Source organism: Emydura macquarii, unplaced genomic scaffold, assembly GCF_026122565.2.
Source record: "Emydura macquarii macquarii isolate MOO-44397 ecotype Brisbane River unplaced genomic scaffold, CSIRO-AGI_Emac_v2 contig_1002, whole genome shotgun sequence".
NCBI lineage: Eukaryota > Metazoa > Chordata > Testudines > Chelidae > Emydura > Emydura macquarii.
Window position 1 is genome coordinate 178029 of NW_027131139.1, and position 27397 is coordinate 205425.

Here is a 27397-nt window from a genome sequence, read left to right on the forward strand (position 1 = left end):
GCTGGCGAGCTGGCTCTCCCCCGAGCAGGGAGCTGGGGCACTGGACCAGGGAGTGAGCATGGGGTCTGATTCAATCCGGGGCAGCATGAGGAGGCGATCTCCACACTGTGCTGAGGGCAGCTCTGCACTGGGCATTGCCCTGGGCGCAGCAGAGGAGCCTGACTGCTCCATTTTCCCATAGGGCAAGCTCTGCTCCTCCTGGAGGAGCGATGTGGATGTGTGCAATCTGCTGGGTCCTGCGGACGCTCCTGCACTGGGGTCTCCCACCCTGCTGAGCCACTCGAGGGGCCCTGTGCTGACCATGCAGCCATGGTGCCATACTGGGCTGGGGGTTGGGAGCAAGCCGCTGTCCTGGAGCTCATCCCTCATGACCAGTAGCTTTAGCCCACCCTCTAGGTTGCTCCCAGTGCAGAGCTCCCAGCCCCAGTGTGCAGGGTGGGCTGGTCCCTGTGTGCTGAGCTGAGAGCCATGGGAGGAGAGGCCGCTCGTTGGATTGGGTAAGGGAGGCTCAGCCCTCGGCCTGGAGACTGAGCTCAGCTTCCACTCAGGCTGGGTGGGGAAGGGGCTGTTTCTCACACGCTGTATTTTGGGGGCCAGGGGGCTGGCTTTCACCAGGCTGGAGGGTGGAAGTGTCTGTGAAACGCCGCATCCTGGCATAGCTCACCCACCCGGCTGTGCTTCCCGCTCTCTGCCCTGTAGCCCTGTGCGGTCGCCATAGCCCTTCGTGGGGTCACTGAGGCTGACGGCAGCGGCTGGCTGGCACAGGCCCCGGGGTGGTCCAGCCTGGCTGCTTTCTAATCAATATTTGTAAAAGTCCTTTTGAAATGCTGCTTTGCTGGGCCTGGCGCCAGCCCCAAGTGTCCCCCTTTAGTGTGTGCCCAGTTCAGAGTGAATCCCCAGCCTGGCACTGCCTAGGGGAGGCACCGCTGACCTGAGCCCAGCTCTGCTGATCTGTAAGAGCCTCAGGGCAGCTGCTGCCCAACTCTCGCTCTGGTGCTGAGCTCAGGTCCCCATTGCTGCAGGATGCTGGGGCCTTACCTCCAGCTGCAGAGCTGAAGTCCAGCCTACCCTGGCAACAGCTGATCCCAGCCACCCAGCCTGCACCCAGGGAGGCCTAGGTCAGGCAGAGACTCTCCCTCAGCCTTCAGGCTGCTGGCTAATGAGCTAGGTGGCCCAGGGCCTTGCTCCCTGCTGGGAGCCTTCCCTCATAGGGCCCATGAGGCCAGCACTCCCTGCTGGCAGTGTGGGACCCTTTTGCCCGGAGCTGCAGGGCAACAGAGCCCAGAGCTGCCCTCGGGCTAGGCGGCCCTGGCACCAAATGAGGCAGGAGCTGTAAGCCGAGGACAGTGCCTCCTGCAGCAGGCAGGGGGGATGTCTCCTGGGGTTTGTGCCCCAGAGTGGGCTTGGCTGCGGTGCGGAGTCCAGACACAGACAGGTTGTGAGGGGAGGGAGTGGTGTGAGCGCCTGACCAGCGACCCCTGGGAGAGAGGGAGACATTCAACCTGTGTCATGCAGGTGGTGATTCCTGGAATGGCATTGCTGGGTTCCTCTTCCCCCCACCCCCGCCTCACCCCCGCTGCTGCTCTCCGGGGCGTTGCCTGCTCTGCCCCAGCTTTCCAGGGGCCTTCGGGCTGAGCCGTGGGGCAGTTACTAAATTAAAGAGGCGAGTGAACACTTGGCTGAGGCCTTGACTCCCAGGGAGCTCACGTGATGCCCTTGGCCAGCCCCCTCAGCACTGGCCCCTCAGGCCCTTGCACTCCAGCGTCCCGCTGGGCTGGAGCACTGGGACCGGGGCCCGCCCTGGCCAGCAGTGAGCTGCGTCCCCTGGAACTCCTGCCTCCTCTCTCTGCAGCGGGGTGGGAGGCGTGGGGGGTGCTTTTTACTTCCTGCTCTTGGAACTAGACGGACGTTTCAATCCATCCTGCCACCACACCACACCACACCACACCACACCCACACACACCCACACACACACCCCGTGGAGCAATGTCAGGACAGGCTACACGGCTCCTGCTTCCAATACGCCCCACTTCTAAATCCACCACCTGCTTCTGTCCCTAATAGGCACAGCTGGGCAGGGCCTGGCAACCACAGTGCAGCACGCCCATCTACTACCATGCCTGCACTAGCATTAGAGCCGTTCTCTGGCATGGGCTCAGCTATGCCAGGGGAGCCTGAGGCTGAAGGTATTGTACCTCCACCGGCCTAGCAGGGGTTGAAGTGCCCAGTGCCTTGTCTGCAGGAGAGCTCTGGCTGGCACAATCTAAGCAGCCCCATCCTAGCCCAGACGGGTCCCCCCACACAGCAGTGGGGGCTGTAGCCAAGGTCCAGCCTCGGACATGCCTGATGGCTGTCCCCTTCTGCAACGGCTGTAACTGAGGCGCTTGAGCAGAGAAGCTGCATTCCCTCCTCCCCCTGGCTGGACGCTCCATGCCGCAGATACTGCCACAGGGTCAGGAAGGGAAACATCCCTGGGTACAAAAAAATATTTCTATTGAAGGCAGTGGGTAAAGCCACAGCGTCCAGCCTCGCTCCCCTCCGGCCCTGCCCGTCTCTCTCCGTAGCAGAAGCTGTGTGAGCTGAAAGCCATCATTTGGGCCTTGGACAGCTGGCTCCAAGTCCGAAAGCAACAGTGCAGCCTGAGTGACCCCTGCTCCTGGCTGGGCCCGAGGCCTGGCAGACTGGCTGCAGTGGGTCCCTCTGCATGCAGGGGCAGGAGCAATGCATGGCCAGCCCTCTCCCGGGAGATGGAGGGGGTGCATAGCTGCCCCATGGCAGCCAGGCAGGGGCAGTGTGCTGCTGGTGGGCTGAGGCGCGTGCCCATTGGAAGTTCTAGCCTCATCCGGAGCGTCAGGACTCGAGCTCCCGTGAGAGCCTGGACAGCTCCTTCTGGTTGTCGATCGCTTTCAGGTGCTGCAGGTAGGTCCACATGGAGGCAGGACTCCTCGCGCTTAGGGACTGCTCAGAACCTGCAAGGAAAGAGCCCCAGATCAGAGCCGGGGAGAGGGGGTGGACAGTCTTGGCTAAAGCCCACAGCTCAGCACAGGAAAGTGTTGCCCTGACTGCCCCACACCTTGGCTCTAGTTCTGGGTAAGGAGGGGTGAGAGCAGGGAAAGCTGGCAGTGCAGCTCCTGCCTTGCTCTGGTGGGTGCTGCTCCCAGGAGGGTGGGGAAGGGGCTGGGCTGGGCTGCACAGAGAGGGAATTCAAAGCCAGGTCTGCAGGAGCATTCCCACAAATGAACAGTGGGAAAAGCAGGGGCCTCAGCACCCTCTGGGCTAGAACGAGCATAGGCCTGGGAGCCAGGAGATCCTGAGTGAGATTCCCACCCCCAGGAGCATCCTGCCAGACTGGGGCCGGGACTAGCCCAAGGGCCCAGGGCGAGTCAGTGGCAGAAGCAGCACTAGAAGCTGGAGCCCTGATGAGCTGGGCCATGCGTAAGCCATGCACACTCCAGCAGGATCACGGGAGCAGAGGAGAGGAGTGAGTGCGGGAGGGGACTGGGAGTGCGAGGCTGAATAGCTGCCAGGCTCGGGCGCGTAGCTCCTCCAGCAGCTGCTCCTGTCCCCCTGAGGGCTGGTCAGGTGCAGCCCAGGGTGCAGGGTGGGTAAGGGGCGTTGGGCTCCAGACAAGAATCCAGCAGAATCCCAGGCGAGGAGAACAGTCACTATGTGCAAAGGGGCTGGGCCCTCAGAGCAGGAGGTGGGGCTGCCCTGGAGGTGCTATTCCAACTCTTTCAAACGGGGGTGGGTGAGTGAGCTGGGGCGCTGGGTGGGGCTGCTCCTGGGTGAGCAGCGAGGGGTCCTTTCCTGAACAGGGCTTGAGCAGGTGCTGCAGGGCAAGCTGCCAGCTGTCATCACGGGGGAGGGCACTGCTCTCCCCTCCCCCAGGGGGCTCCGAGAGACAGCACGAGGGTGCCGTGACTCAGTCCAACGGTGCCATGCTGGCCCGGTGGCAGACACAGCGCCCCAGGGAATCAGACTGACTGACACTGCAGAGAGATCCCTGGGTCGTCAGTGCAGGGAGAATGGGGGCAGGGGAGGCGAACAGGAATGAGGAGCAGGGGGGCAGGCCCCGGCCCCCGGGACATGGGAACATCTGCAGCTGCAGGAGCCTTCACCTGCGGGTTTGCTGGCGAGAATGCAGCCAGCCCAGCTCGGGGGCTGGCCCCTTTCCCCTGCTATGGCCATAGGCCGAAGCACCTGGAACCCCCCTAGTCCCCAAACTGCTGAGGGCGGGGGTCTGCTCACGCTCACACGCACTAGCACAGCTGTAAAGTGGGAGCGAGTCCATGGGGGGCAGCCAGGAGGCAGAGCATCGCCGCACACGGCACCTGGCTTGGCTGGGGCTGGCAGACCCCGGGGTAGGTGCAACTCGAGCTGCCCGGCCTGTGTGCACACGACCCAGGCCAGGAAAGGGGGCAGCACTGGCTTAACCTCCCCCACCATCCACCCCCCATGCTCCCACTTCTCCCTCCCAGCGGCTGGCGTCCCGAGGAGCGGCACGGGGGACTCGGGGTGAGGAAGGGGGGGCTCCGTACAGGTGGAGATCCGCATGGCCAGGGGGTCCTCCAGCAGCTGTGGGGAGCGACTCCGCAGCGGGGAGACGGGAGCTAGGAGGGGAGAACAGAACAGGACGTCAGGCACTCACAGCATGTGCTTCCTGCACCGAAGGGCCCCCTGTTCCCCTACACACCCCTCCCCCAACGCCCTCCGCCCTGATGGGCCCCTGTCCTCTACCCACCCCTCCCCCACGACCCTCTGCCCCCCGTCCCGATGGGCCTTCTGCTCCCCTACACACCCCTCCCATCCCCCATCCTCTGCCCCCCTGCTCTGATGCCCCCATCTCCCCTTCACTGTCCCCACCACCCCCACACAGCCCAGTGTCCTCTCCTCCTAAACCCCAGACTATTGGCAGTGCTTCCTGGGCAGTTTCTGTAGACCCCTGGTCTCTTGCACCCCCACCCCTGGCTGTAACCTTGCAGGGCAGACCCCAGCACTGGAGGTGGGTTGCAAAGCGCCTTTTCCCACAGGAACCAGAGCTTGGCTCCCAGGAGATGCTACCTGCCACGACCCCCAGGCCCCGACCCAGCCTGCACCACTGGCTGAAGGGTGCTGGCTCTGCCCCAGATGCCCTGGCGTGCACTCACCGCAGGTGTGGCTCTGACAGTGGTGGATGACGCGTACAGCCTTCGCCATCATTCGCTGCAGGCAAGGCACAGGGGTTACACACTGGCCAGCCAAGGTGGCACGGCAAACACACCGTCTCCCCCCCAGGCAGTTAAAGCTCCTCCCCTCCCACTGCTTTGGAAGGCAAGTGGCCTGCGAGGGTGGGGGGCACAGCTGCCTGGTCCAGCACATGCCCACTGCTCATCCATCACCCAGGCAACCGCAGCAAAAGGCCAGGGGCAACATCCACAACCCTACGGGCCCAGGGGAGGTGCACCGCAGTAGGGCAGCTGGGGCAGCACTGCAGGATGGGGAGGTGGGGCCAGCCATGCCCTGCTGGGGTGCTGCAGTCGGGCCAGAGGAGTCGCAGGCTAGGAGTGCCTCCCTGCGGGGGCAAGGAAGCCAGTCCCAGCTGGCCCCAACTTGCCCCTGCGCATGGGCATGCTCAGCAGTGTTCCCACGCCAACTCCCTCCTCCAGACAGGCCGGGCTGTCAGAGCAGGGGGCCAGGAGCCAGGACAGCTGAGTTCTAATTGCGCCTTGGCTTCCGCCCCAGAAAAATGGGGCTCGTGAGCACGATGCACCTGCTGGGGAGCCCCAAATTAATTCGTGTTTGTGCGGCACTTCCCGGTGGAAATGCTCTTCACGTCACCAGGCCCCCCAGCCGCCAGGGAACAGGGCCAGGCCTGGCCGGCCCGAAGCGCGAGGGTTGACAGGCTCTGCCTGGCTCACCATCTTCTCGAAGTTGATGAGGTTCTCTGCCAGCGTGCGGTTGCCCTCGTGGATGAAGGTCAGATCTGCAAAGAGGAAACCTCGGTGCCAATGCCATTTCCACGCCCAGCCCCGGCTCAGCCTCCTCCCACCAGCGCCAGCTAACACCCCAGAGCCATCACCAGTGATGGGGGGCTCTAACCCTATGGCTGGGCCCACTGAGCCTGTGCTGAGCCCATCCCGCCAATTCTCCTCCACTGGACAGGGCTGGGCTCCCCCAGAGACTCACCCACCGCCCCACAAACCCAGGTCAGTAATGGAGAGTGCCCCCACGGAGCAGCCCAACAGCAGCCAAACCCACTGTTGTCTAGGGCTTGGCCCCATGGCCAAAGGGATGGAGGGCTTAGGGGGCTGGACCCAACTGCAGACAATTGAATTCCTCAGTCCCCCAGTCCCACAGAATGGTGCCCTGGCCCCATGGGATGGAGCCTCAGTCCCCTGGCCCTGCAGGATGGAGCCCAGCCCCCATGGGATGGAGCCCTGGCCCTGCGGGACAGAGCCATGCTGTCCCCTTCAGTAGCCATAGTGCCCTGCCAAGCGAGGAGTTTCCTGGGATCCCCAGGGCAGGTGCCTGACCCAGAAGAAGCCCCATTGCCTGCCCTTTACTGGGCGCTAGTGCCCAGAGAATCAGGCCTCCCTGGGAGGGGCAGGACCCAATGCTGGGATGGGATCCCTGCAAACCCCCTGTGGGAGGGGTCATTTCTCCTGGGAACAGAGTTCCTGCCTGACCCTCCCAATTCCAGACCCCCTCCCCCCTGAAATCCCAGCGCTTGCCCAGCTGCCCCATACCTTTGAGAAGGAGGGGCACGAAGGGGATGATGGGTGGGGTCAGTTTGGCTATGGCCAGTCTATAGACTCTGTGATTCCAGGAGGGATCCTGGAAGGAGAACAAGGGTTTTAGTGCAGGAGCCATTGACTGGCCCCCAGGGTGGCACCTTTGTGAGGCCACGGCTGCAGGCCAGGCCCCCAGCAGGTCAGAGCTCAGCACCCCTGCGCCCATGAACCAGGCCTCATGGCCGGAGGGATCCCCTCGCACCGCTGGGGTGGAGTGCAGCGGCTATTTCACTGCAGCACCAATCAGCAGGGCAGGGCAGGAAGGGAAGGGAACGCTGCAGCCGGAGGATGCTGCCGGGGGAAGTTGGAAGGCAGAAAGTCCTCACCCTGATTGGAATTTAGCCAGGGCGTTGGGGCCAGCACTCTGGCTCACACCCAGGGTGCTTGGGATCGCCCGTGACTAGGGGGCTTAGCACAGCTCCCCCTGTAGTGCTCTGACACCAGGAGGCCGGAGATGGAGTCCTCTAGCACCATGGTTTCCAACCCATAGCCCGAGGGCCAGAAGTCTTTCAGAGTGGCCCGGGGCACCCCTCCCACTGGCTGCAGAAGGGAGCCACTGCCTAAGTAGCCAGGCCGAGCACATTGCTGGTGCAGGCTCCGTGCTGCAGTCAAGGGGACGGGAGATCAGCACTCCCCTCCTCGTCTGCAGCAGGGAGCACGGCAAAGCGCTCTGCCTGGGTCCCTAGGCGCTGGGCCCCTGCTGGAGCCAGAGGGAGGGGAGCACGGATCTCCTGTCCCCCTGGCTGCAGAAGGGAGCCACTGCCTAGGGACCCAGGTGGAGCGAATGGTTTCCCTGCTGCAGCCACGGGGACAAGAGATCCTCCTCGCTAAACTCCTCCCCTCTGGTGCTGCCGGAGACTGGTGGCCCTTCAGGGTTGTAAAAATGATATTTGTGGCCCTTGAGCCAAAAAGGTTGGCAGCCACTGGCCTCGCACCTCACTGGGGACGCATGCAGCACAGATGGGGGGTGCCCCTTCCTGCCCCAGCCGGGACTCTCCCAAAGGGCCCCTCCCACAGGCCCTGACCCAGCCCAACGCAGCTTAGCTCACCTGACGGGCCAGAGTATGGCCTAGGCCAACGCAGCCGGCGATCTGGACTAGGGGTGTCCCCGCCATCTGCAGGAGTCATGTGGGGAGGGGAAGGTGCCAGCAAAGGGAGCCAAACTTACCAGCATCCGCTCCAGCGCCGAGTGCAGCTTCCTACTTTTATGCGGCAGCTTCTGTGTGTGAGACAGAGAGAGGTGAGATCATCCCCCCGAGTCCCCGGGGAACCCTCCAGCCCCTGCCCACAACCCTCTCATACTCCTCACACAGGTGCCACATCTCCTCCCTGATCGTCACAGATCACAACAGTGCACGTTCTCAGCCTCCCCCACGCGGAGGGGCTGGTCCCCCACAGCCTCTCCGCAGCCAGGCCAGGGGCACCCCGAACTGCCCTCCATTCTCATGGGATCTCTGCGCGTGAGGAAGACAGGCCCTGGCCCAGAAACTAGACACAGGGGTTGTTTCAGCCAGCACTGAGATGCAGTCCCTTGGGGTGGAACACAGAAAGCGTCTGTATCTGTATTTGACTGAGCGCATGGGAGGGCATTGAGAGGGGTGAGCAGTACTTGGATTTTGGCCAGGGCAGTTGGATTAACACCCTGGACCCAAAAGCTGAATAATAATATTAGAACTGGCCGGATCCAAACTGTCCCGGGGTTCTGGTTCTGTATAACTGAGCCCTGCATTCTGGTTCTGGCCCATCACTGTATAACTGGGCCCTGGTTCTGGCTCACTGCTCTCTGTAACTGGGACCTTGGTTCTGGTTCATTGCTCTGTATAACTGAACCTTGGATTCGGACCCATTGCTCTGTATAGCTGAGCCTGGGGGTCTGGTTCCGGCCCATCGCCCAGTGGCAGGTGAACTCTGCCTAGGCTGTTGGTAGCATGGCCCTCAGCCCCTGCTACCATCTCCCATGTCCTGCGTCTTAGGCTGACACCTCAGCCAGTGGCCTGGTGAGCTGGACATGCTAAATGCCCCTGTCCTGGGACAGGCTCCTCCTTCGCTTGTCAGGGCCCAGCAGGGAGATGCTGATTTTGGTCCCAGGGCCTGGGGGCGGTTTCCCAGGCTGGATGTGAGCTGGGGCAGCAGGGCCCGGGCGTTGGTTTGTACCTCCCAGGTCTTGGTGAGGCGACTCACGGCCGTGTTGCTCAGACCAAACATCACCGCGAAGAAAGAATTCAGGTTCTTCTGCTCCTTCAGGCTGAAATGAAACATACCGTTACTCAGGGGCCGGCTGCCAGCTCTGGCCTGGACAGCACAGCAGGCACTGCAGGGCCCCGTGCCAGGCTGCCTCTGTGGAGAGGCTAGCGTGGGTGCTGCCGGGACTCCTGGAGGCAAGTCACTCACTGTGCAGCCAGCTTAATGAACTTCCTGAGCAGCTGGGCTCGCTTGCCTGGCTCTGCACAGAGGCAGACCTCACTGGCGATCCAGTACTGCAGCTCGTTGAAGCGCCGCATCACGCGCTCCAGGTTGGCCGTGGTCGCGCTGGGAAACGTCTGCTGCCCAAAGATGTAATAGATCAGCTCCACCTTCAACACACAAGAGCCAGAGCTCAGGGCTTGGACCTGGACTCACGTCTCCGGAGAGCCAGTCCAGTGCCTGACCCACAAGCACACCAGCTCTCCACCCCCAGGCGTACTGCCCCTGTGACGGGCTCCAGACACTGCCCGTTACCTGGTGGACGCTGTTGAAGAGATTCCAGTCGTAATCCGTCAGCTGACTGGCCAAGTCCTTGGAGCTGATGAGGTCTAGGGTCTCTGAGGAGCCAATGGTGGGCCCAAGCTGTTCAGGATGAGGGTTCTGGGTGGAGGGGAAGAGAGAATGTCACACGCCCCCGTTTCCTTAGCCCTGCATGGCCTGCAGGTGAGCCAGGCAGTCCTGCGGGCAGGAGCCTGCCCAGCTGATGGGGTGAAAGGAGCTGGTAAAAGCCGTTGTCTAAATTAATGGGAGATCTTAGGCTGTGAACGTCCAGGGAACCTGGCCATGGGGACCAGCCCCATGGGCAGCCCAGCCACAGGGGCCAGTCCCTGGGCCATCCATGCCACAGGTCAAGATGCAGCTCCTGTCACTGGGGGCAGAGTGCAGCAGTCCGTGGGGCAGAGGCACTGACCCAAGGCCTGGCTACCCAGGCCCTGTGTGGTGCAGAGCTGGGCCTGAAGTCTCCACAGCCTTTAACAACCAGTTCCCAGCTCGGAGTTTCTCCATAATGGGCAGCGGTCCCCACGTGGCATCTATGCTGGACCAGCTGTCCCCGGAGCTCAGAGCTCATGGGATTGGGGTCTCCAGCTGGCTGAGAACGCCACTTTCCCTGCCAGTCCTCACCAAGGTGTGGAGCTCCTGGACAGTCACAACAAAGAGTCTCTCGTTCAGGCCCAGGGACGTGTAGACGCCGATGGTGTCCATCTGCAGCCGCACTTTATCTGTCAGAGAGTGAGCACCGTCAGGGGCTACTCCTGCAATGGCCATCAGGTGGCGGTGTTCGCATGCACACAGGTGAGCATGAGGGGCAGTGACTGGGCCGTGGGGCTCAGAGGAGACGTGGGGCAATCCAAACCTGGGCAAGGGCTGCCTGACAGGGGCTTGGCAGATTTCAGGGTTGGTCACTCTGGCATCCCTCTTTGTCCCCATGTGAATTCACAGGCTGGGAGGTGATCCCCTGCCCAATCCCCGTCACCCCCAGAGCGCGGGTGATGGGCCACACTAGGCTGGGCCACACCAGGACAGTGCATCCCAGCTCTGGGGAGTCCCCCCTAGGACACACCATGGCTGCAGCATGGAGCACCCCACTCCCTGCAGCCCTGACAGCATCTCCAGCTCCAGAGGGGACAGGCTGGGGGTGGGACTGTGAGGTCTCTGCAGGACGCAGATCAGCCATGCAGCCTGAATCCCAGCCCAGGGGGTCAGGGCTGAGGGGCGAGAGCCGGGAGTGCAGCGCCTGGGCCAGGAGGGAGCAGAAGCAGCTGGGTCAGGATAGGCAGGCGAACACCTGCAGGCCCTTGCAGCCTGGGGGCAGCAGAGAGGGGCAGCGGTGCAGGGGGTGGGGGGTCCAGGTCGCTGCTGCAGAAAAGGAGTTGGGCAGGTGAACAGGCTACAGATCCCTGGCAGAGCCCAGGGAGGTGGGGGAGCAGGCAGCCAGCCACTGCCTAAAGGGGATGCAGCCCACACCCGCAGCCCCATTACTGCCCCCTCCACTCCAGCAACTTCAGGGACATCCTGCCCGAGTGCAGCTGGCAGGAGGCGGGAGGGGCTGCGCTGCCCGAGTGCAGCTGGCGGGAGGTGGGGGGAGGGGACAGAACGTGCTTTCCACTGCAAGGTCGGAGTTTCACCCCTCTGGGGTTCCTGATCCAGGGCAACCTTCCCAGCTCCCGCCAGCCCCGTGCCACTAACTCACCCCCTGCTGAGTTGACCTTGACCAGCACACGCTCGCCGTGCCCGCCATCCTGGCGGGCGAGGGACTGGAGCACGTCGCGCACTGAGGCATTCACCGGCAGCACCATGGAGATGCAGGAGTGGTTGGCTCTGTAGATGTCATAGGGCACTGGGGCAGGGAGGGGGCATGTTAGTGAGACTCCCCCGTGGCCAGGACCCAGCCAGCCAAGGGCAGCAATGACCCCCGACCCTCTGGGGCAGGGAGCCCCGTTTGGCAGCAGGTTGGAGCTGTGAGATCCTTGGGAGGGAGCCTGGGGCCCCAGAGTAGCAGCCCTGGCAGCAAGTCCCTATGGGCTCTGAACAGGGCCCTGCCTCTGGGAGCGTGGGGGCAACCGTGTTGGGGGGGTGATGTTGCTTCTGCAGATGTCTGAGAAGTTGCAGGATTTTGCCTGGATCTCTAGGAGCCTTGGTGTGTGTGTGTGTGTGACAGGGGTGGAAGCAGTCTGTCTGTGCGGTGTGTGTGTGTGAGGGGGTGGAAGCAGTCTGTCTGTGCGGTGTGTGTGTGACAGGGGTGGAAGCAGTCTGTCTGTGTGGAGTGTGACAGGGGGTGGAAGCAGTCTGTCTGTGCGGTGTGTGTGTGACAGGGGTGGAAGCAGTCTGTCTGTGCAGTGTGCGAGGGGGTGGAAGCAGTCTGTCTGTGCGGTGTGTGACGGGGTGGAAGCAGTCTGTCTGTGCGGTGTGCGTGCGCCCGTGTGTGAGGGGTAGAGGCAGAGCTGCTACCTTTGTCCTGGGCCCCGATGGCATAGCTGTTATTCAGTGCAGCATCCTCCAGGCTGGCAAACCAGTTCACTGTGCTCCGCACCTGGGGTGGGGCAACGAAGAGGTGTGAGCAGGGGGTGTTGGGTGGCAGGTACTGGCATCTTCCATGCTCACAGCCCAAGGGGACAGCATCCCTCTGAGACCCACAGGGCAACTCAGCTGAGCCAGGCCCTCAAAGCCCCACACAATCACCCACTGCCTGTGTCAGGGTCACTCCCCTTTGGGGGGTTTCCTTGGCTTCCTGCCCACCCATCCAAGCCCCTAGGAGAGGGGCAGCAGGCGCCACGTGGTGCTGTTGGGCTGTCGGCTACCTTGGGCTGTGGAGACGTGCTTCCACCACCGTTCTCCAGGCTGCAAAGAGGAGAAACACACACGGGTGAGCCTCCGAGAGCTGTGCCCCCCCGGGCACAAATCAGCACGCTGCTCACTGCAGTCACCGCACCCGGGAGCCCCACATTGCCCCCCAGCAGAGGCGACAGCCACGAGTTAATGGACGGCCAGTGTGGAGCATCTCCACCATTGCACTGACCCCCCCCCAGAGCTTTTCAACCCCTCGTTTTCAGCAGGGAACCTAGATACCAGAGACTGGGAGAGGCCCCCGATAATACGGAAAAGTTCCCCCTTCCCCAGAGCCTGTTGTCCAGGCCTGTCCAAGAGCCTGCGGACAAGTCCCTTCGCCTCCCACGCCCACTCCCTCCGTGGTGCAGAGAGGCCAGCGGTCACACCGTCAGCAGCAGGGCTGGGAGGAGAAGGCAGAGCAGAGCTTTCGACTCCCCGCCCCAACTCTAACCCTGCACATCCATCCTGGGACTAGGACCCAAGCGTCCTGGGGGCCAATCGCTGCAGCACGGATTACACCACAGCAGAGGCGTGTGCGGGAATGTAATGTGACCCCTTTTGGAAGGTCACGTTGTGTGCCCCGAGGCTGGGCCAGAGGAGCTGTCAGCTCCCGCCATGACCCCAGGGCACGGAGCAGCTTGCTCACCCTCCCCACTGTGACCCCAGGGCTGGAGGAGCTCACTATCGCCCCCTGCTGTGGCCCCGGGGCTGGGAGGAGCTCTGTGCCCCTGCTGATTACTGAGGGGGGCATGCACCTGCTCGTCCCCCCTTGTGCATGCCCTTGCACTGCAGCCTCTCCGGCTTGGCCAAGGCCACGTCCCTGGGACTCAGGACCGTGAGGCACAGACACGGCTCCAGTTACGGAAGAGCGGCCATGGGACGGGAGAGGTCTGGCTAGGTGTGGACTGCGCCCAGCTCAGATGGGGCCGCAGGGGTTCAAATGTAGGGCGACAAGCCGGGGCGGCGACTCACGCTCTGTTCCGCCGCCGATCCTGCGTCTGGTCCCGCAGCAGGCTGCACAGGCGAGGATCCTGGCTCACGAAGTCTGAGAGGCTCTGAAGGACAAAGGCTCTGGCTGGTCACTACCAAGGCTGCCCCGTGCAGGGCAGTGATTCTAGAGCACCTGCTGGGACACCTGAGGTCACCGTATGCAAGGGCCTTGAAATCCCTTGGGGTGGGGGCAGGTTCCGTGTCTGGGGCCCTGCTATGCACGGGGCAGTAGCCAGGGGACAGTTTATCTTTCCTGGGGTAGTGCTCCCTGGTGCTGGATTGTGGAATTGCATCCCCATAGGCTGCATCCCCACCTGCAAGGGAAGTGTAAGGAACAGGGGCCACGGGTGGCAGGGGACAGAGCTGAGCAGCTGCATGGCCAGGACCAGCCTCGTTTTCCCCCTGGATGTCAGCCTCCTTGAGCCCACTGCTTTCCACCCTCCCCCACCCGTGTGCCACTTAGCTCCTCCCTGGCTCCCCTCGGGTACCTGCAGCAGGGTCATGGCACTGTAGTCAGCCTGCAGCAGCTGCCCATACAGCAGCACCCACTGGCTGACCAGCCTCAGGATCTTCTGCCGTTTGCTGAGGGAGTAGACAGCCTTCTCCCGCTCCGAACCCTCTGACGGCTCCGCATGGAAAGTGGGGCCAGTCAAGGAAGCTGCTAGGTCAGCGTGTGCTGGGGACAGGCAGCAAGTCTGCAGGGCATGTCCGGGGGCAGTCAGCCCCATTGCACAGAGAGGGATGGGGCCATGCAGAGTGCACCCAGAGAACAGCAGAAGCAATCAGCCCCGCAGCACAGGATGTGGGGAGAGGAGACCTGCAGAGTGTGCCTGAGGCACAACGGGGGGCGATCAGACCCACTGCACGGCACCCTGCTAGCTACAATAGAATTGCCCTTTTGCCAATGGCTTCACCCCATTCCACATCCCAGACCCCAGACGTCCACGTGCCAGGAGCTCTGTCTAGTCAGCAGCTCAGCAGCTGTGATGCTTTTGCTCTCTGCATACAATCCCTGTGCAGGCACTGTGCAATGTGCAGCTCCGTGCAGACTGGCTCTGGGCAGCAGGTGCTTTGAGCCAGAGGGATGTAGACTTAGATGGAGAGACCAGAAAAATGAACCAGGATCTGGGTCTCCCCAAGTGAGCATGAGAGGGGGCACCGGCGCCGGGCCAGTCAGCCCTGAGAATGGGCCTGTCTCTTCAGACAGCAGAGTCCTTGCACATTTAAAGTGCACAACGCACAGGCTGCAGAGCTACAGACCCCCCAGCGGTTCTGTCTCCTCTCAGATTCTGTCTGTTTCTCTGTCTTTAGTGCTGGCCAGGATGAAACCCCCGTGGTCCACCCCCTCCCCAGCTACCCGCGAGGTGCTGGTCCCTGCAGTGCAAGAAGGATATTGGTGGAGCAGGGCTCTGCAGAGCTGGGCGGTCGGCATGAACACGTTGTAAGTCAGCAGGAAATCCCCAACCAAGGTATCTGAAAGACAGCAGCCCAGCACGCGTTAAAGGGCCCTCACCCCAGGCAGGACCCACTGGTTCTGGGCCCAGCAGCAGTCCCCAGGCAGGGGGGCTTTGGGCCTAGCATGCTCCCACAATCTCCCCTCCAACTACCCCAGCTCCTCACCCATAAACCACCTCAACCCCCTGTGCTCCTACAATCTCCCTTCCAAGCACCTCACCCCCATTGTTCCCACCATCCCCTCAGCAATCCCAGCCCCCTGCACTCCCATCCCCCAACCGATCCCAGCCCCCTGTGCTCCCATCATTCCCCAACCACCCCAGCCCCTCGTGCTCTGGCAGCTCCTCTGTCTGACACTGCCCCTGAGGGCTAGGGAGTTGTGGGGAGGATGTAAGACAGTCTCTGCTTTATTAGCTGGCTGAGCACGCCGCTTCCCTTTAGCGCTGGGGGAGCCTGGTGCATGGCACTGCGTCCCAGCTCGGAGAAGCTCTGTCTGTGTGTGCATGTATCCCTGAGTGTGCATCTGTGTGCATGTGTATCTGTGCACATGTCCGGGCAGATGTGCATCCATGCACGTGTGTATCCGTGCATGTGTATCTGGGTGCACATGTATCCATGGGAGCGTGTATTCATGGGTGTGTGTCTGGGCCCGTGGCCAGCCCAGCCCAGCCAGCCCACACGTACCCACGGGGTCCGAGAACGTTGCATCCAGCCTCATGGCTTCCAGCAAATGCTCCAGGATCTTGTCGGGGGTCCCAGCCATCACCGAGTACCTGGAGGACAGAGCATCCCCGGCATGTCAGACTCCCGCAGGACCAGGGTCTTGAGCCCCATCCCACAGACACGTGGCTGAGCCACAGCCCACACAGGCCCAGCAGAACCGCCAGTGGCCCCCCCCTGCCTCACACATGCTCCCAATCTAGCAGCTGGGGCCCATAGCTCAGCTGTATCCCAGCATCCTTTGCAACAGGCACCACTGCTCCTTTGAAGAGCAGATTCTGGGAGGCCAAAGGAAGCAGACGCAACGGCTCCCCATCCTGCTGCATCAGACAGCGGGACCCTGCCAGAGGGAGGAGATGGGGTGTGGGAGGGGAGCTGTGTGAGGCAGCCTGGGGTCGCAGTGAAATCTCCCTGGGATCAACCCAGTCTGTCTTGCTGCTGCCTGGACCCTGGGGTGCTGCTGGTCCCAGGCCTGGCAGGGTTTAAGCCCCCATGGGGTAGAAGCCGCTGTACCTACTGCTCCCCACAGACGGTGACTGGCTGCTGCTGCCGCTGCCCTGCAGGTTCTTCTCCAGCACTAGCACCACCTTCCCGTGCTCCTTCAGGCGCATGGTGTTGGCCTCGACATCCTAGAGAACCCCAGCATCAGTGCTGCCGCTGCACTGCCCCAGTGAGATGAGCAGGGCACTGCAAGGACTGGGGCAGGGGCAAGGACTGCAGTGGGGCAGGAACGGAGCAAGGTCTGGGGCAGGAGCCGAGATGGGCAGTGCAAGGACTGGGGAGGGGTGGGAGTGGGGGCAGGAAGGAAGGTCCACCTCCTTCCTGGGGAGGAGATGCAGCAGGACCCCCAGGTCCCAGCTTGTCCCTGTGACAGGTGGTCCCTGCACTAGGATCCGCTCGCACTGGTGATTGCCCTGCCCTGTCCCGGGGTGGGGTGGTGGTCAATGAGGGTAGAATGGGCAGGAGCATCAGGCAGCCCCACGCGGGAAGACATCGAGTCTGGTTCCCTGGTTGTTGCTCTCTGCCAGCAGCGGTTTCTGGTGACACCCGCATCAGGCCCAGGAGCTCCATGGATTTGAGCCAGTGAGAGCCAGAGTCAGCAGAAAATGGACCATGAGACTGAGCTGCCTGATCACCCAACATGGATAACAGAGCGGACATGGGCGGCTCCCGCTCGGTCTGTGGCTGGACATGGCTCGTCCCTGCCCAGGGAGAACATCAGCGATGATGGACAGAGCCAAGGGAGTGGGGTGACAGGCAGGCCATAGGTGGGCACCCATGCATCAGTGCCCATGTGTGATGGAGTGGGATGTTTTCATAATATTTTGGATGACTGCTGTGTGAGCCTCAGTTTCCCCTATGTGGTGCATAGTTAACTAGGTGGGGAGAAAGGCCATTTACTGGTTGCAGAGAACCTGCTGTGACTGAGGCTTGGCTGGCTGGGGCATGGGCTGAGAAGACAATGACTACTCCAGTCGCCCGGGCATTTGGTACCTAGCAACTAAGGACCATGGATGGTGGAGTCCTCCACAGGAAGCAACTGGGTGAGACCAGCTGGAGAACACAGGGCTAAAGAGGAGGCCAGGTGACAATGTTTGCCTGGGAAGGGAACAAGGACAAAAGGACTGAGGAGGGGCCAGGTGGTGGTGGTAAGTGTGGGCTGGTGGAGGGAGGAGAGGCTGCTGGACTGGGACTAAAGAGGGGTCAGAGCAGGCTCTGGCCATCTGCCCCAGATGGACTTTGTTGTAACTTTCTGTTCTCTGTGTTAACGAAGGACTTTCTACGCTGTGTTCCAGACATCTAATAAATGCCTCTGCTTCTACACTGCTGGCTGAGAGTCACTCCAGATTAAGGAAGTTGGGGATGCAATGCTCCCTTTGGGTGTAAAGGCCTGGTCTACACTAGAGTTTTGTTGACAAAACAGTGCTGGTGTACACACTGCAAGCACCCCCACCCCTGCCGACAAAACTGCCTGCTTTTACAACAAAGTAAAACCGCCTGGACCAGAGGTGTAGGGCTTTGGTCGGCAGAGCTGGGGTGATGCACTGTCAATGTAGACACTGCCTTCCCTTACACTGCTGGTGGGGCTGTCATTCTTGTCAATTTCAACACTGCAGGGAGGGGTGGAAATTGACAAGAAAGCTGTGGGGCAGCTGGTTCCAGCTCCCAGCTGACAACAGGGCAAGAAGCCCAGGGCTGCTGCAAGCCCAGGATGCTGGTGCCCACCTTCCAGCAGTGAGCCAGGACTGGCCGAGCCGCGAGAGGCTGAAGCCCACTACCCGGCTGGGAGCAGGACAAGAAGCCAGAGCTGCTGGTCTCCACTCTCTGTCCCGAACTCCACCTGCTCCCAGCCCAGCCAGCCTTGTCAGTCACACAGCTGAGCCGTGAAATTGACATGGCTGTTCTGGCAGAGAGCAGGTAATAGAGAAGGCCCAGGCCGCTTCCCTGGCTCCCGGCTAGAACCCGGGAGTGCGGGACAGCCCTCAGGGAGCCTGTGTGCTCCTGGCAGGGATCTGAGAGTCGGGGCTCTCAGCTCTCTACACTGCCCCTTAGGTTGGTGGAAGTGCTCCTGGTGAAGATGCACTGCGCTAACCCAAGAAAAGCAGTGTGGACATCAGCCTCCGCAGGGATTGCAGCAGTGGCTGTTAGTCAACCTATATTAGCTCGATTTATTTTTAAGTGAAGACAAGGTCGAAGTCTCCCTCTGGTGTCCAGGCTGGGCGGCCTCGCTGCAGGGAGCTCATGGCATGACGCAGGGGTGCTGAAGGCTCCAGGTTCAGTCCCAGGAGGCAGTGAAGCCAAGGGGCTTACCCCAGTGACAGCGTGTCCCCAAGGGGCTGACGCACTAAAGGGGTCCTCCCAGGGACTGTTCCAGAGTACTGGGCTTTGGATCCCTGACTCCAGGCCCAGGGCACAAGGGCACGGATGGCCAGGGCCACACAGCAGGGAATGGACACAGCCTCCTTGCAGCTGGGGCTGCACTGCAGATGTGCCTGCAGCAAGGACTCAGTGGGGCAGGGCAGAGCTCCGGGGATAGCCATGGTGTCAGCCAACCCCCCCCACACACACACCTCCCTGCTGCACAGAGACCCAAGCTGGTGTGGCATGGACACAGGGCCATCGGGCTCTGGTGATGGGAGATGGGTGTCACCCACAGACCAAAGAGGCGCCAGCCCTGATGCCCACAGCCAGCCTGACGGGGGCAGCAGCAAGGGGAACCCAGGAGAACTGCCCTCTGCAGGTGGCTGGGCCCCATGGCTGGGCCCCTGGGGTGGGGGTTAGGCATCATGGCTCGGGGGCTGGGCCCCTGGGGTGGGGTATGGGCCCCATGGCTCGGGGGCTGGGCCCACCTTGAGGATGCGGTTGAAGTCTCGCTTGTCCACACGCAGGAAATGACAGTTGTCCTCCCGAAGAATGATGGTGGCAGCTCGGGGGGCATCGTTCACCAGCGCCAGCTGTCCAAAGTCGTCCCCCTCGTGCAGGGTGGTCACCAGGCCCTGGAGTGGCAGCTGGGTCAGAAGCCAGCTTCCCACACCGTCAGCTGCCGGCTGGGGTGCAGGGAGCCCAGGAGGTGCTGTGCACGCTGGCCCAGATGCACAGGCTCCACTGGCTGCTCTCAAGGGACGGAGCCTGGAGGTCCTGGTTCTGTCCCAGCAGTGGGGCCCACTCAGGGTGACCAGACGTCCCGATGTCAGGGGCTTTGTCTTATATCGGCACCTATTACCCGCCCCCCCCCCCCCCCCGTCCCGCTTTTCCACACTCTGCCTGGTCACCCTAGGCCCGGTGGGATTGTAGGGGGAGGAGCCTGGAGGTCCGGTTCTATCCCGGCGGTGAGACCCAGTAGGCGTGTGGGGGAGCACATACCTTGCCATGGGTGACCACGTTCACTGAGCCCTTCCAGATGATGTACCATGAGGTGCCTTTGTCTCCTTGGCTGAACACTGCAAAGAAGCCACTGTTTGTCCAGGGAACCCTCGGCAGGGATCCGGACAGCACATCCCAGCCTCGCAGGGGCTGTTTGTGTCACAGGGGAGCTGCCCAGCCCAGCCCAGCCCAGCCCTGGGGGCATGAAGATATGGGGAGGGCCGGTGCTTTGGCCAACTCCATCCCCCAAGCCATGAGGGTCTGTGGGACAGCACAGCTGGATTGGGCTGTGCCAAGTGCCGAATGCCAGCGTGTCCAGCCACGCCCCCGCTGAGCACTCAGGAACCTGGAGAGCGCAGTGCTCAGGACCTGCACCTCAGCAAACAGCCACAGGGCTCCTCCCTCCCCTTCCTGCAGGGCCTGCTGGGCAAAGGGGGCCCCGGGGATTGGAGCCCTGCAGTGGGCGTCAGGGGAAGTCACTGCCCTCGCTGGTGCTGGTCAGTCTGCCCTGAGGTCGGTGCCAGGCAATGGCACACGACGGGGCAGTGCCTGGTGCTGCAATGGGTTGCTCCTGCATCTCCAAGGTGTAACTCCCTGGTCAGAGGATGCCAAGCACCAGGCTGGGCATGATGGTGCCCCAGGAATCAGGACTGATATGCAAAGCCATCCTGCCCACCCCGCCCTGGAAGCCCAGGGGGTGGCACTGGCAGAGCGCAGGACACCCCCCTCGTGGGGCCAGGCTGCTAGGAACTGGCTGGGGCAGGCTGTGCTACTCACATACGGTGCCCGCTTTGGGGTGTGACTCAAACAGCAGCACGGAGGCCAGCTCCCGCTTCACCTGCAATGAGAGACACCCCTTAGCGCTGCGCCGGCACAGGGGAGGGCTGTGGCCTGGGGTGAGCGAGATGAGCATATTGGGGCTGGGCTGGGGGTCAGTGGGAGGGAGGGTGTGCTGAGGGACCGGGCATGCCTGGCAGAACAGGGCAGGAGGAACAGGGGGTGCCCAGTGAGATGCCTGGGGGGTTGGGTAGGGGATCTCCAGGGGGCCAAGAGGGCAGAGAGTGCTGGGGTAGGGGGGACGGGGGAAGCACAGGGGGCAAGAAGGCATGGCAGAGGCACAGGGTTCCCATGACTGGAAGCAGGCTGGGGCTGGGTAGAGGTAGCAGGTGGTGGGGGAAACAGGGGCTGGTGGTGGGGAGGGGAGGGGAGCGGAGGGGAGCAGAGGCTGGCGGGGGGAGGGGAGCAGAGGCTGGCGGGGGGGAGGGGGTGGGGGAGCAGAGGCTGGCTGGGGGAGCAGCACTCACCGAGTGGGAAAGATGAGCCACAGCTTTGATGTGCAGCAGCTCCTCGAAGATGAGCTCCAGCTCGTCCTGTGTGCGCTGGGCGGGGCTGGGGTGGAGACAGGGGGTAACGTGTTAGCCTGGCACTGGCCCTGCTTGGGCACAGACCCCCATCCCGGGTAGGGCCCCACACTGTGGGCAGCCCCCTGAGCTGGGCACCCCCCCACGAGAGCAGCTCCCCCAGCCAGGGCACAGCCTCACACGAGGGCAGCCCCCTGACGCATGGTCCCATGCAGAGGGCAACCCCCTGACCCGAGGGCAGCCCTGGCCAGCCAGTGGGGTGGGTCTCAGTCCAAGCCCCGTTCCCGAGGTGCTGTCTAGGGGTGCCTGTGTGTCTAGGATCTGGAGCTGAGGCACTGACCCCCTGCATGTACCCAGCCTGGCAGGACAATTCCAGGATCTAGGCAGACCACAGGGGCCTGGCAGGAATGGGCTGAGATGGCCCACTCAGCGCCCTCTGCATCTCACCCGGAGTCTGGCCCACTGAGCCCAGCTGCTCGTGGCAGGCAGCTCAGCTCTGGGGAGGGCGTGGCACAGGGGCTGGGCTCTTGGTGGGCAGCCAGCCCTCCCCCAGCATGGGGGGCACATGTGGCACACTCACGGCTTGCGCAGGGCCATGGCGAGCAGTGCATCAGGGCCCAGCTGGGCCAGAAAGGCCAGCGCCTCCAGCAGCTCCTCGGCGTCCCGGGTGCCAGGCTCCGGACTCAGCTCCCCCCCAGCAAAGCGGTAAAACTGGGCCTCCTTGTCCTGGAAATGCCACTCCTGCTTCACTGGGGAAAGAGCCACATGGCAGTATCAGCCCATGTGAGATACCGTGCGTGGGCATGGGCCTGGCCGGCAAAGTGCCTGGCCAGGTCACGAGCTGCTGTGAGCCCGTGTGAGAGCAAGGGCAAGCGTGAGCTGGGGGGAACAGGCACTAGGGTCATGGCGCATGCCATGCGTGTAGGCGTGAGGGATGCGTGTGCACAGGCAATTCCCCCCTTGCTCTCCTTGTCATGGCCTGACAACTGAGAGGTGCCTGGCCCCATAGCACAGAGCCCAGTCATGGAGTCAGAGCTCGGTGAGGGCGTTAGCCTGACACACCCATGCAGCCTCTGCCCATCTCACCAGCCCCTCAGCTCCTGTCACACCCCAGCTGCCGGATCCTGGCCCACCACATCCTGACACATCCACGGGGTTCCCAGCCCCCCCCCTGCATCCCTCAGCCACGCGTGCCCAGGCAGAGCCCACATGGCCCCAGCCTGCCCCACCAGGCTCCTGGCACCCCTGCCCACCATACCCTGCCCAGCCCCCAGCCCACCCTGTCAGACTCCACGTGATGCCAACCTGCCCCACCAGGCCCCTGGCAGTCCCTGGCCTACCCTTCACCTCCAGGACCTGTGCATCTCCCAGCCTGCCCTGCTCACTATGCCTCCAGCAGCTCCTGACATACCCCACCCCACCCCACCGGGTCTTGGCCCACCTGGCACAGCCACCAGCCCCTCCTCTCTGCCTGACACCACGTGGCCCCACCATAGGTGACCATATGTCCCGTTTTGGCTGGGACTGTCCCCTTTTTAAGCCCTGTCCCGGATGCCCTGACTTTTTTGTCCCATTTGCTCTTCCCAATGGATCAGCTGGCATGGGCATGGCGAGAGCACATGGGGCAAATGGCCAATTTTGCCAAAAAAGTAGGGTGCGGAGGAACATTTGGGGGAAGGGCAAGTGGCAACAACAGCCCCACATGGCAGGGCTCAGGCATCTCCAGCCAGCCTTGCAAGGGGGAGCTTCAGGCAAGCAGCTGGGGCCAGCTCCGCACGGGGATGGGTGCGGGGAGCCCTCAGGAGAGTGGCGTGGGCCAGCTCCACACGGAGGAGGGAGGGGACGGCTCAGGCAAGCCGCACCCGAGGGAGACGGGGCCTGGCTCGGGAGAGCCCCACGTGGTGTCCTGTTTCCCTTTAGGAAATATGGTCACCCTACCCCACCAGGACCCCGGCAGGCCTTGGCACACCTCTACTGCTGCATCCTGGCCAACCATGCCCCAGCCCACCCCACCGCATGCCCCCAGCCTACCCACCGGGCCCTCACAGCCCCTGGCCTATCTTGCCCTGCTGGGTCCTGGCCCAACCTGACAAACTCCACATGGCTCCCAGCTCCATCCTGCACCTCCAGACACCACGCAGGCCCCGGCACACCCAGATTCCATATGTTCTCCAGCCTGCTCCACCGGGCTCCCAGCCTGGCACTGCAGAGGTGGCTGGAGTCCTGGAAGCACCCAGATCCTTTGTGGTTCTCACCGTGAGTCAGGATTCCTCCATCCACCAGCACCTGGCAAACCCCAATGGCCTGGCCCCGCGCTTGGATGGAGAGCCCTGAGCTGAGCAGCCAGTCCACCAGCTCCTTCCCGGAGCAGCACTGCCTGCAGGGGGGAAAAGGGTGATGGATGGGTGACATGGGACTAGTGACCTGGGGAATCCAGGGTTGGCATAGCCAGCCTGGGCAGGAGAAAAGGTGCAAAGAGTTTTGTGCGGCATTTGTGGAATATAAGGGATGTGGGTCAGGATTGAGGGGCACCAGCAGAGCTGGGGGCAGGGAGAGTCCAGGGCTGAGATAGCAGGGGGCTGAGGGGGCATCAGCAGAGCTGGGGGTGGGGGCAGGGCTGGGATAGCAGGCGCTGTGGTAGGAGGGCAGGGCTGCGTGGAGGACACAGACACTGAACGACATTAAATTCTCTCAGGTAGGAAGCACCAGGCCTGGGGGGTCCGTGCTTGTCTCTCCCTCTCTGGCAGTGGGGATAGGGCCGTGACGTCCCACCTGTCTTTCCGTCCCCGGCCCCCAGAAGCCGCCCCGCGAGGTTGCCTCATAGCTAGGCACTGCCATGGGCGCAAGGCGGGGCCGTCCCACCTGTGGTGCCTGAGATGGTGCTTGTGATCGCGGATCAGGCCGGAGCAGGAGCTCACAAGGTGGCTGTACAGGAGTCTGCCCGCTCTCCAAATCTTCTCTGCGTGTGCCTGGGGGTGAACAAGCGGCAGCAGTCAGGCAGCTGGGCACAGGGCCGGGCACTCGGCATCGCTAGCATCACTCCACGTCGGCTCGCCCGTCGTGCTCACAGCTTGCATGGGAGACCAGCAAGATGAAATGAGCCCAGGGATGGCATGTGATACCCTGCAGGAGCGGAGGGGCATTCCCAGACCAACAGGCAGCAAGGGCCCTTTGAGCTGCTTTCTTTGCGCAGGGGAGAACTACCCCCCCAGTGATGGGGGGTGGCACCCCAAAGCCAGGATGGCCCCACTCACCTGCGTCAGGCTCTGCCCACAGTCTGGGACTGATTCGCTGTCAGTGAGCGGGGTCTGGAAAGCAACAGGACAGAAACGTTCCTCAGTCAATGGAAAACGGGCCCCTCCACACCCCGCCCTCGGAGCCCTGTTGCTGAAGGGGCCAGCCGGGTCTCAGCACCACATCCCATCCCTAGCGCGGTCTCAAGAGCCTGCAGCCACTTGCTGGAAAAGGCAGGGTTCACGTGCTGAGAGCAGAGCTCGCCCAGCCCTACCCTGGGGGGCAGAGGGGCCTTTCCTGACTGACTCGACTCCTGAGTTACATCTGGAGAGCCAGACCTGCAGAGGTCCTTGCAGATGCCAAGCAAGGCTGCTCCCCGTGGGGATTCCCTGTTAAACAGCTGCCATTTCCCACCCCGCAGCAGCTGCATGTGTGGTGGGTGAAGTGGGCAATTACTTCTGATTGGAGAGCAATGCACTGGCAGGAGAATGAACTTTAGAACAGCCCATTGTTGCTGGTATCAGATCAGTCACCCAGCCACCAGACAGGTGCCGTTTGCTCCTTTGCTCACTGTGCTGCTATTGGTAACAATTTTGCAAACAGCCTCTTTGGGCTTTTTCCCCACTTAAATACAAGGTAAGCAGCCTGTTTTCATCTGATTGGAGCATTGGTGCACAGGATACTTATGTGATTTACCTGAGGAAAAACCAGGATTAGAAGTCACGACCGCCTGACCCCAAACACAATCTACCTAGTCCACCCAGCCCCGTAGTGTAGGAGCTGCCCTCTAGCCCCATCCCAGCTGGGACAGAGCTTTGCTTGTTAGCCAGCGTGGTGCATGGCTACAGCCAATTCTGTCTGTTGCTCTGCTCTCAACTCAGGGAGCTGCCTGGGGACCTGTGAGCAGGGCTTAGCCCAGTGCTCAGCACTGTGCACGGACCCCTACGTGAGGCCTGGGGCTATGAAGTTAGTTCTCTGGCTATGGGGGGTTTGGTGCTGCTGCTGGCCAGTCTCTGGGCCATGGGATCTTTGGTCCTAGCCTGGCTTCCAGCTGGCTCACAAATACCCCAGCTGTGCAGGGATCTGGCCAGGCTTATCAGTCTCCGGTACAGCTCTAGGAAGCAAAAGAAACAGCAGGGAAAGCTGTGAAAGGTCCCAGTGCTCAGAGCTCGGAGCAACAGCGAGAGCAGTGCATTGCCCCCTTGCAGCCAGGGTGCTGCAAACTGGCACCATGCCACGGCTTCAATCAGAGCAGAACCCAATCTCTCTTGTGGGCCAGCTGCTCGGTCCCGCTAGCCTTGGCAGCCTCCAGACCTGCCGGGGAAGGGAAACCGGGTCGCAATACAAAGTGCTGCCGAGGCCAGGGAATCCCAGCTGAGCCTGGCCTGCCTGTCGTGGGCACTGCGGGTCAAGGAGCTTCTTCCCGTGGCTAAGAATGGAATGAGCAGGCAATTCTCTGGGACAAGGCCGTGTGGGAACCCTCAGCATTTCTGTTCCCAGCCCTAGCCTGGCCCTGCCCTGCCCTGCCCCGCCCCGGCTCGTTCAGCTCTGGAAAGATCCCACCACTTGCAAAGATATTTTGCAAGAAGCAGTTGAAGCAGAGATTGGCACCAGCCCTCTCATCCTGAGCAAGAGGCACGTGCACCTCGATCACAGCCCTGCCCTGCCATCCTCTCCCAGACCTTTCCTCCTCCGGTCCCCCACCTCCCACACATACTTATATTTGCTGGGGGTCAAACCTGAGTCGTGTCTCAGCAGCATTCATGAGCCTTCACACTCACTTTCCATGTGCATTTGAGCATGCAGGTTTTGCTTGCGCTATACGTGCGGAACGCTGATATCTCATAGACTTTGAGGCCAGAAAGGACCATCATGATCACCTAGTCTGACCTCCTGCACGTTGCAGGCCACAGAACCGCGCCCGCCCACTCCTGCAACAGACCCCTAACCTCTGACTGAGTTACTGACGTCCTCAAAGCAGGATTTAAAGACTTCCAGTTACGGAGAATCCACCATTTACTCTTGTTTAAACCTGCAAAGTGAGCCATGCCCCATGTTGCTGAGGAAGGCGAAAACCCCCCAGGGTCTCTGCCAATCTCATTCACAGAAAGTATGTGTGATCCTAAAATGTGCAATTCATAGAAGGCTGGCAACTTACATTAGACATCCAAGCAGACAGCAGAAACAACAGCATGTGTCTTGTGTCCCCGTCCAATGAAGTGCCTGTTTTTAATGGTCTATTTGGGTCTGGTATTACCATTTCCTGCTCTACATCACAAATATGGTTTCTATTCCCTGACTGGCTGATGACAGTAACCAACACATGGAATGTTGCGGACGGTGTATTTGTGCGATGTTTGTCTGCAGGCCCCAAAATCTCCGAATAACTTTGAAGTATGAAATCTGTGAGCCGTGCCCACGTGCACCATGGCACCGCTACCTTTGCCTACAGCACCTGGCCATGGGTTCAGCTGTTCAGCTTTCCCCCATCTCCTGCTCAGGTTTGCAGGGCCAACTCAGGTGCTCCTGAGTGCCATCAAAGCCTGGGCGAATTCCCTGGCTCTTTAATTGTTCCAGCCGCAAGATTCAGGAAACATTCACTGAGGTAAGGCCTATTTGTCAGTGGAACGGACCAGACAGTGACAGGGTGGAAACCCTGTTGTTCAGTATGACGTTCCCCCCCTGCTATCTGGACTGGTGTGTAGCGGTGTCACCCCGATTCCTCACTCCTGGGCCCCAACTAACCCCACTTTGCTATGTGAACTCCTGGGTCAGTCCACGCCCAGCCTCCTGCGAGTAATCAGTCTCTGACCTAGTGAAGGAGCACTTCCGGCCAGCCACTCATGGGATAGACTCCCAGCAAACACCCCAGTCCCAGATGCAACCACGGGAACTGCCATCTTGCAGGATTCAGTGCTGTACACTGCACCCTGCAAACTCATTTACATTGGTCCATCAATTTATCAAAGAAATTGCTATGCACCAGCTCTGTCACTCTAAGTGAGGTCTCTGCACCCTCTCAATCCACATGTACTGTTTTAGATAAAACAAACAAATAAATTTATTGACTACAGCAAGATTTTAAGTGAATCCAAGTCAGATTAATATAAATCCAAAGATTAATAATGAGTCAAGGAGTTAATCACAATTAACTAAAAGATAACTCAGATCCTAAACGAAGATTAATATTCCAGTCTCTTTCAATCTATGACATTAGTTTACCACACCGGCTGGTTGCAATGCATCTGGCAACCAATCTCCCCCACCCCCCATGGTAGTTACCAGTCTTTGAGGTTGCTTGGAAGATAGATTCCAGGGGAGTGACCTGAGACAAAGACGTCTGAGCTTTTAACAAGTTTCCTCAACACCCCCTGGGGTCAGGTATCGGGCATGTCCGGAAATGGCCACGATTTCTTTCGCTTGAGCCAAAGT

The 27397-nt window shown here is 61.5% G+C and overlaps 1 protein-coding gene across 3 annotated transcripts; it reads right to left on the reverse strand.

The window, feature by feature from the left end:
- Nucleotides 1–2479: 2479 nt before the first annotated feature.
- RAPGEF3 (Rap guanine nucleotide exchange factor 3) lies at nt 2480–23656 on the reverse strand. 3 transcript variants are annotated; one of them, XM_067544576.1, is made up of 25 exons: nt 23594–23656; nt 22987–23104; nt 21312–21480; nt 20675–20759; nt 20148–20208; nt 19371–19447; nt 18857–19003; nt 16020–16135; nt 15471–15559; nt 14726–14804; nt 13820–13970; nt 13314–13396; nt 12314–12353; nt 11964–12045; nt 11206–11352; nt 10137–10234; nt 9489–9614; nt 9162–9343; nt 8925–9015; nt 7939–7989; nt 6726–6813; nt 5898–5962; nt 5148–5202; nt 4539–4610; nt 2480–2969 (listed from the first exon to the last, which is right to left on the reverse strand). In XM_067544576.1, the coding sequence occupies exons 3-25, from the start codon at nt 21326–21328 to the stop codon at nt 2851–2853; spliced, it is 2121 nt and encodes a 706-aa protein (XP_067400677.1). In that variant the 5' UTR covers nt 21329–21480; nt 22987–23104; nt 23594–23656; the 3' UTR covers nt 2480–2850. The 3 variants fall into 3 exon arrangements, with proteins under 3 accessions (XP_067400677.1, XP_067400676.1, XP_067400678.1); XM_067544575.1 differs by lacking the exons at nt 21312–21480; nt 22987–23104; nt 23594–23656 and having other exon boundaries at nt 16024–16135; nt 20675–20748; XM_067544577.1 differs by lacking the exons at nt 20148–20208; nt 21312–21480; nt 22987–23104; nt 23594–23656 and having other exon boundaries at nt 20675–20708.
- Nucleotides 23657–27397: the final 3741 nt, after the last annotated feature.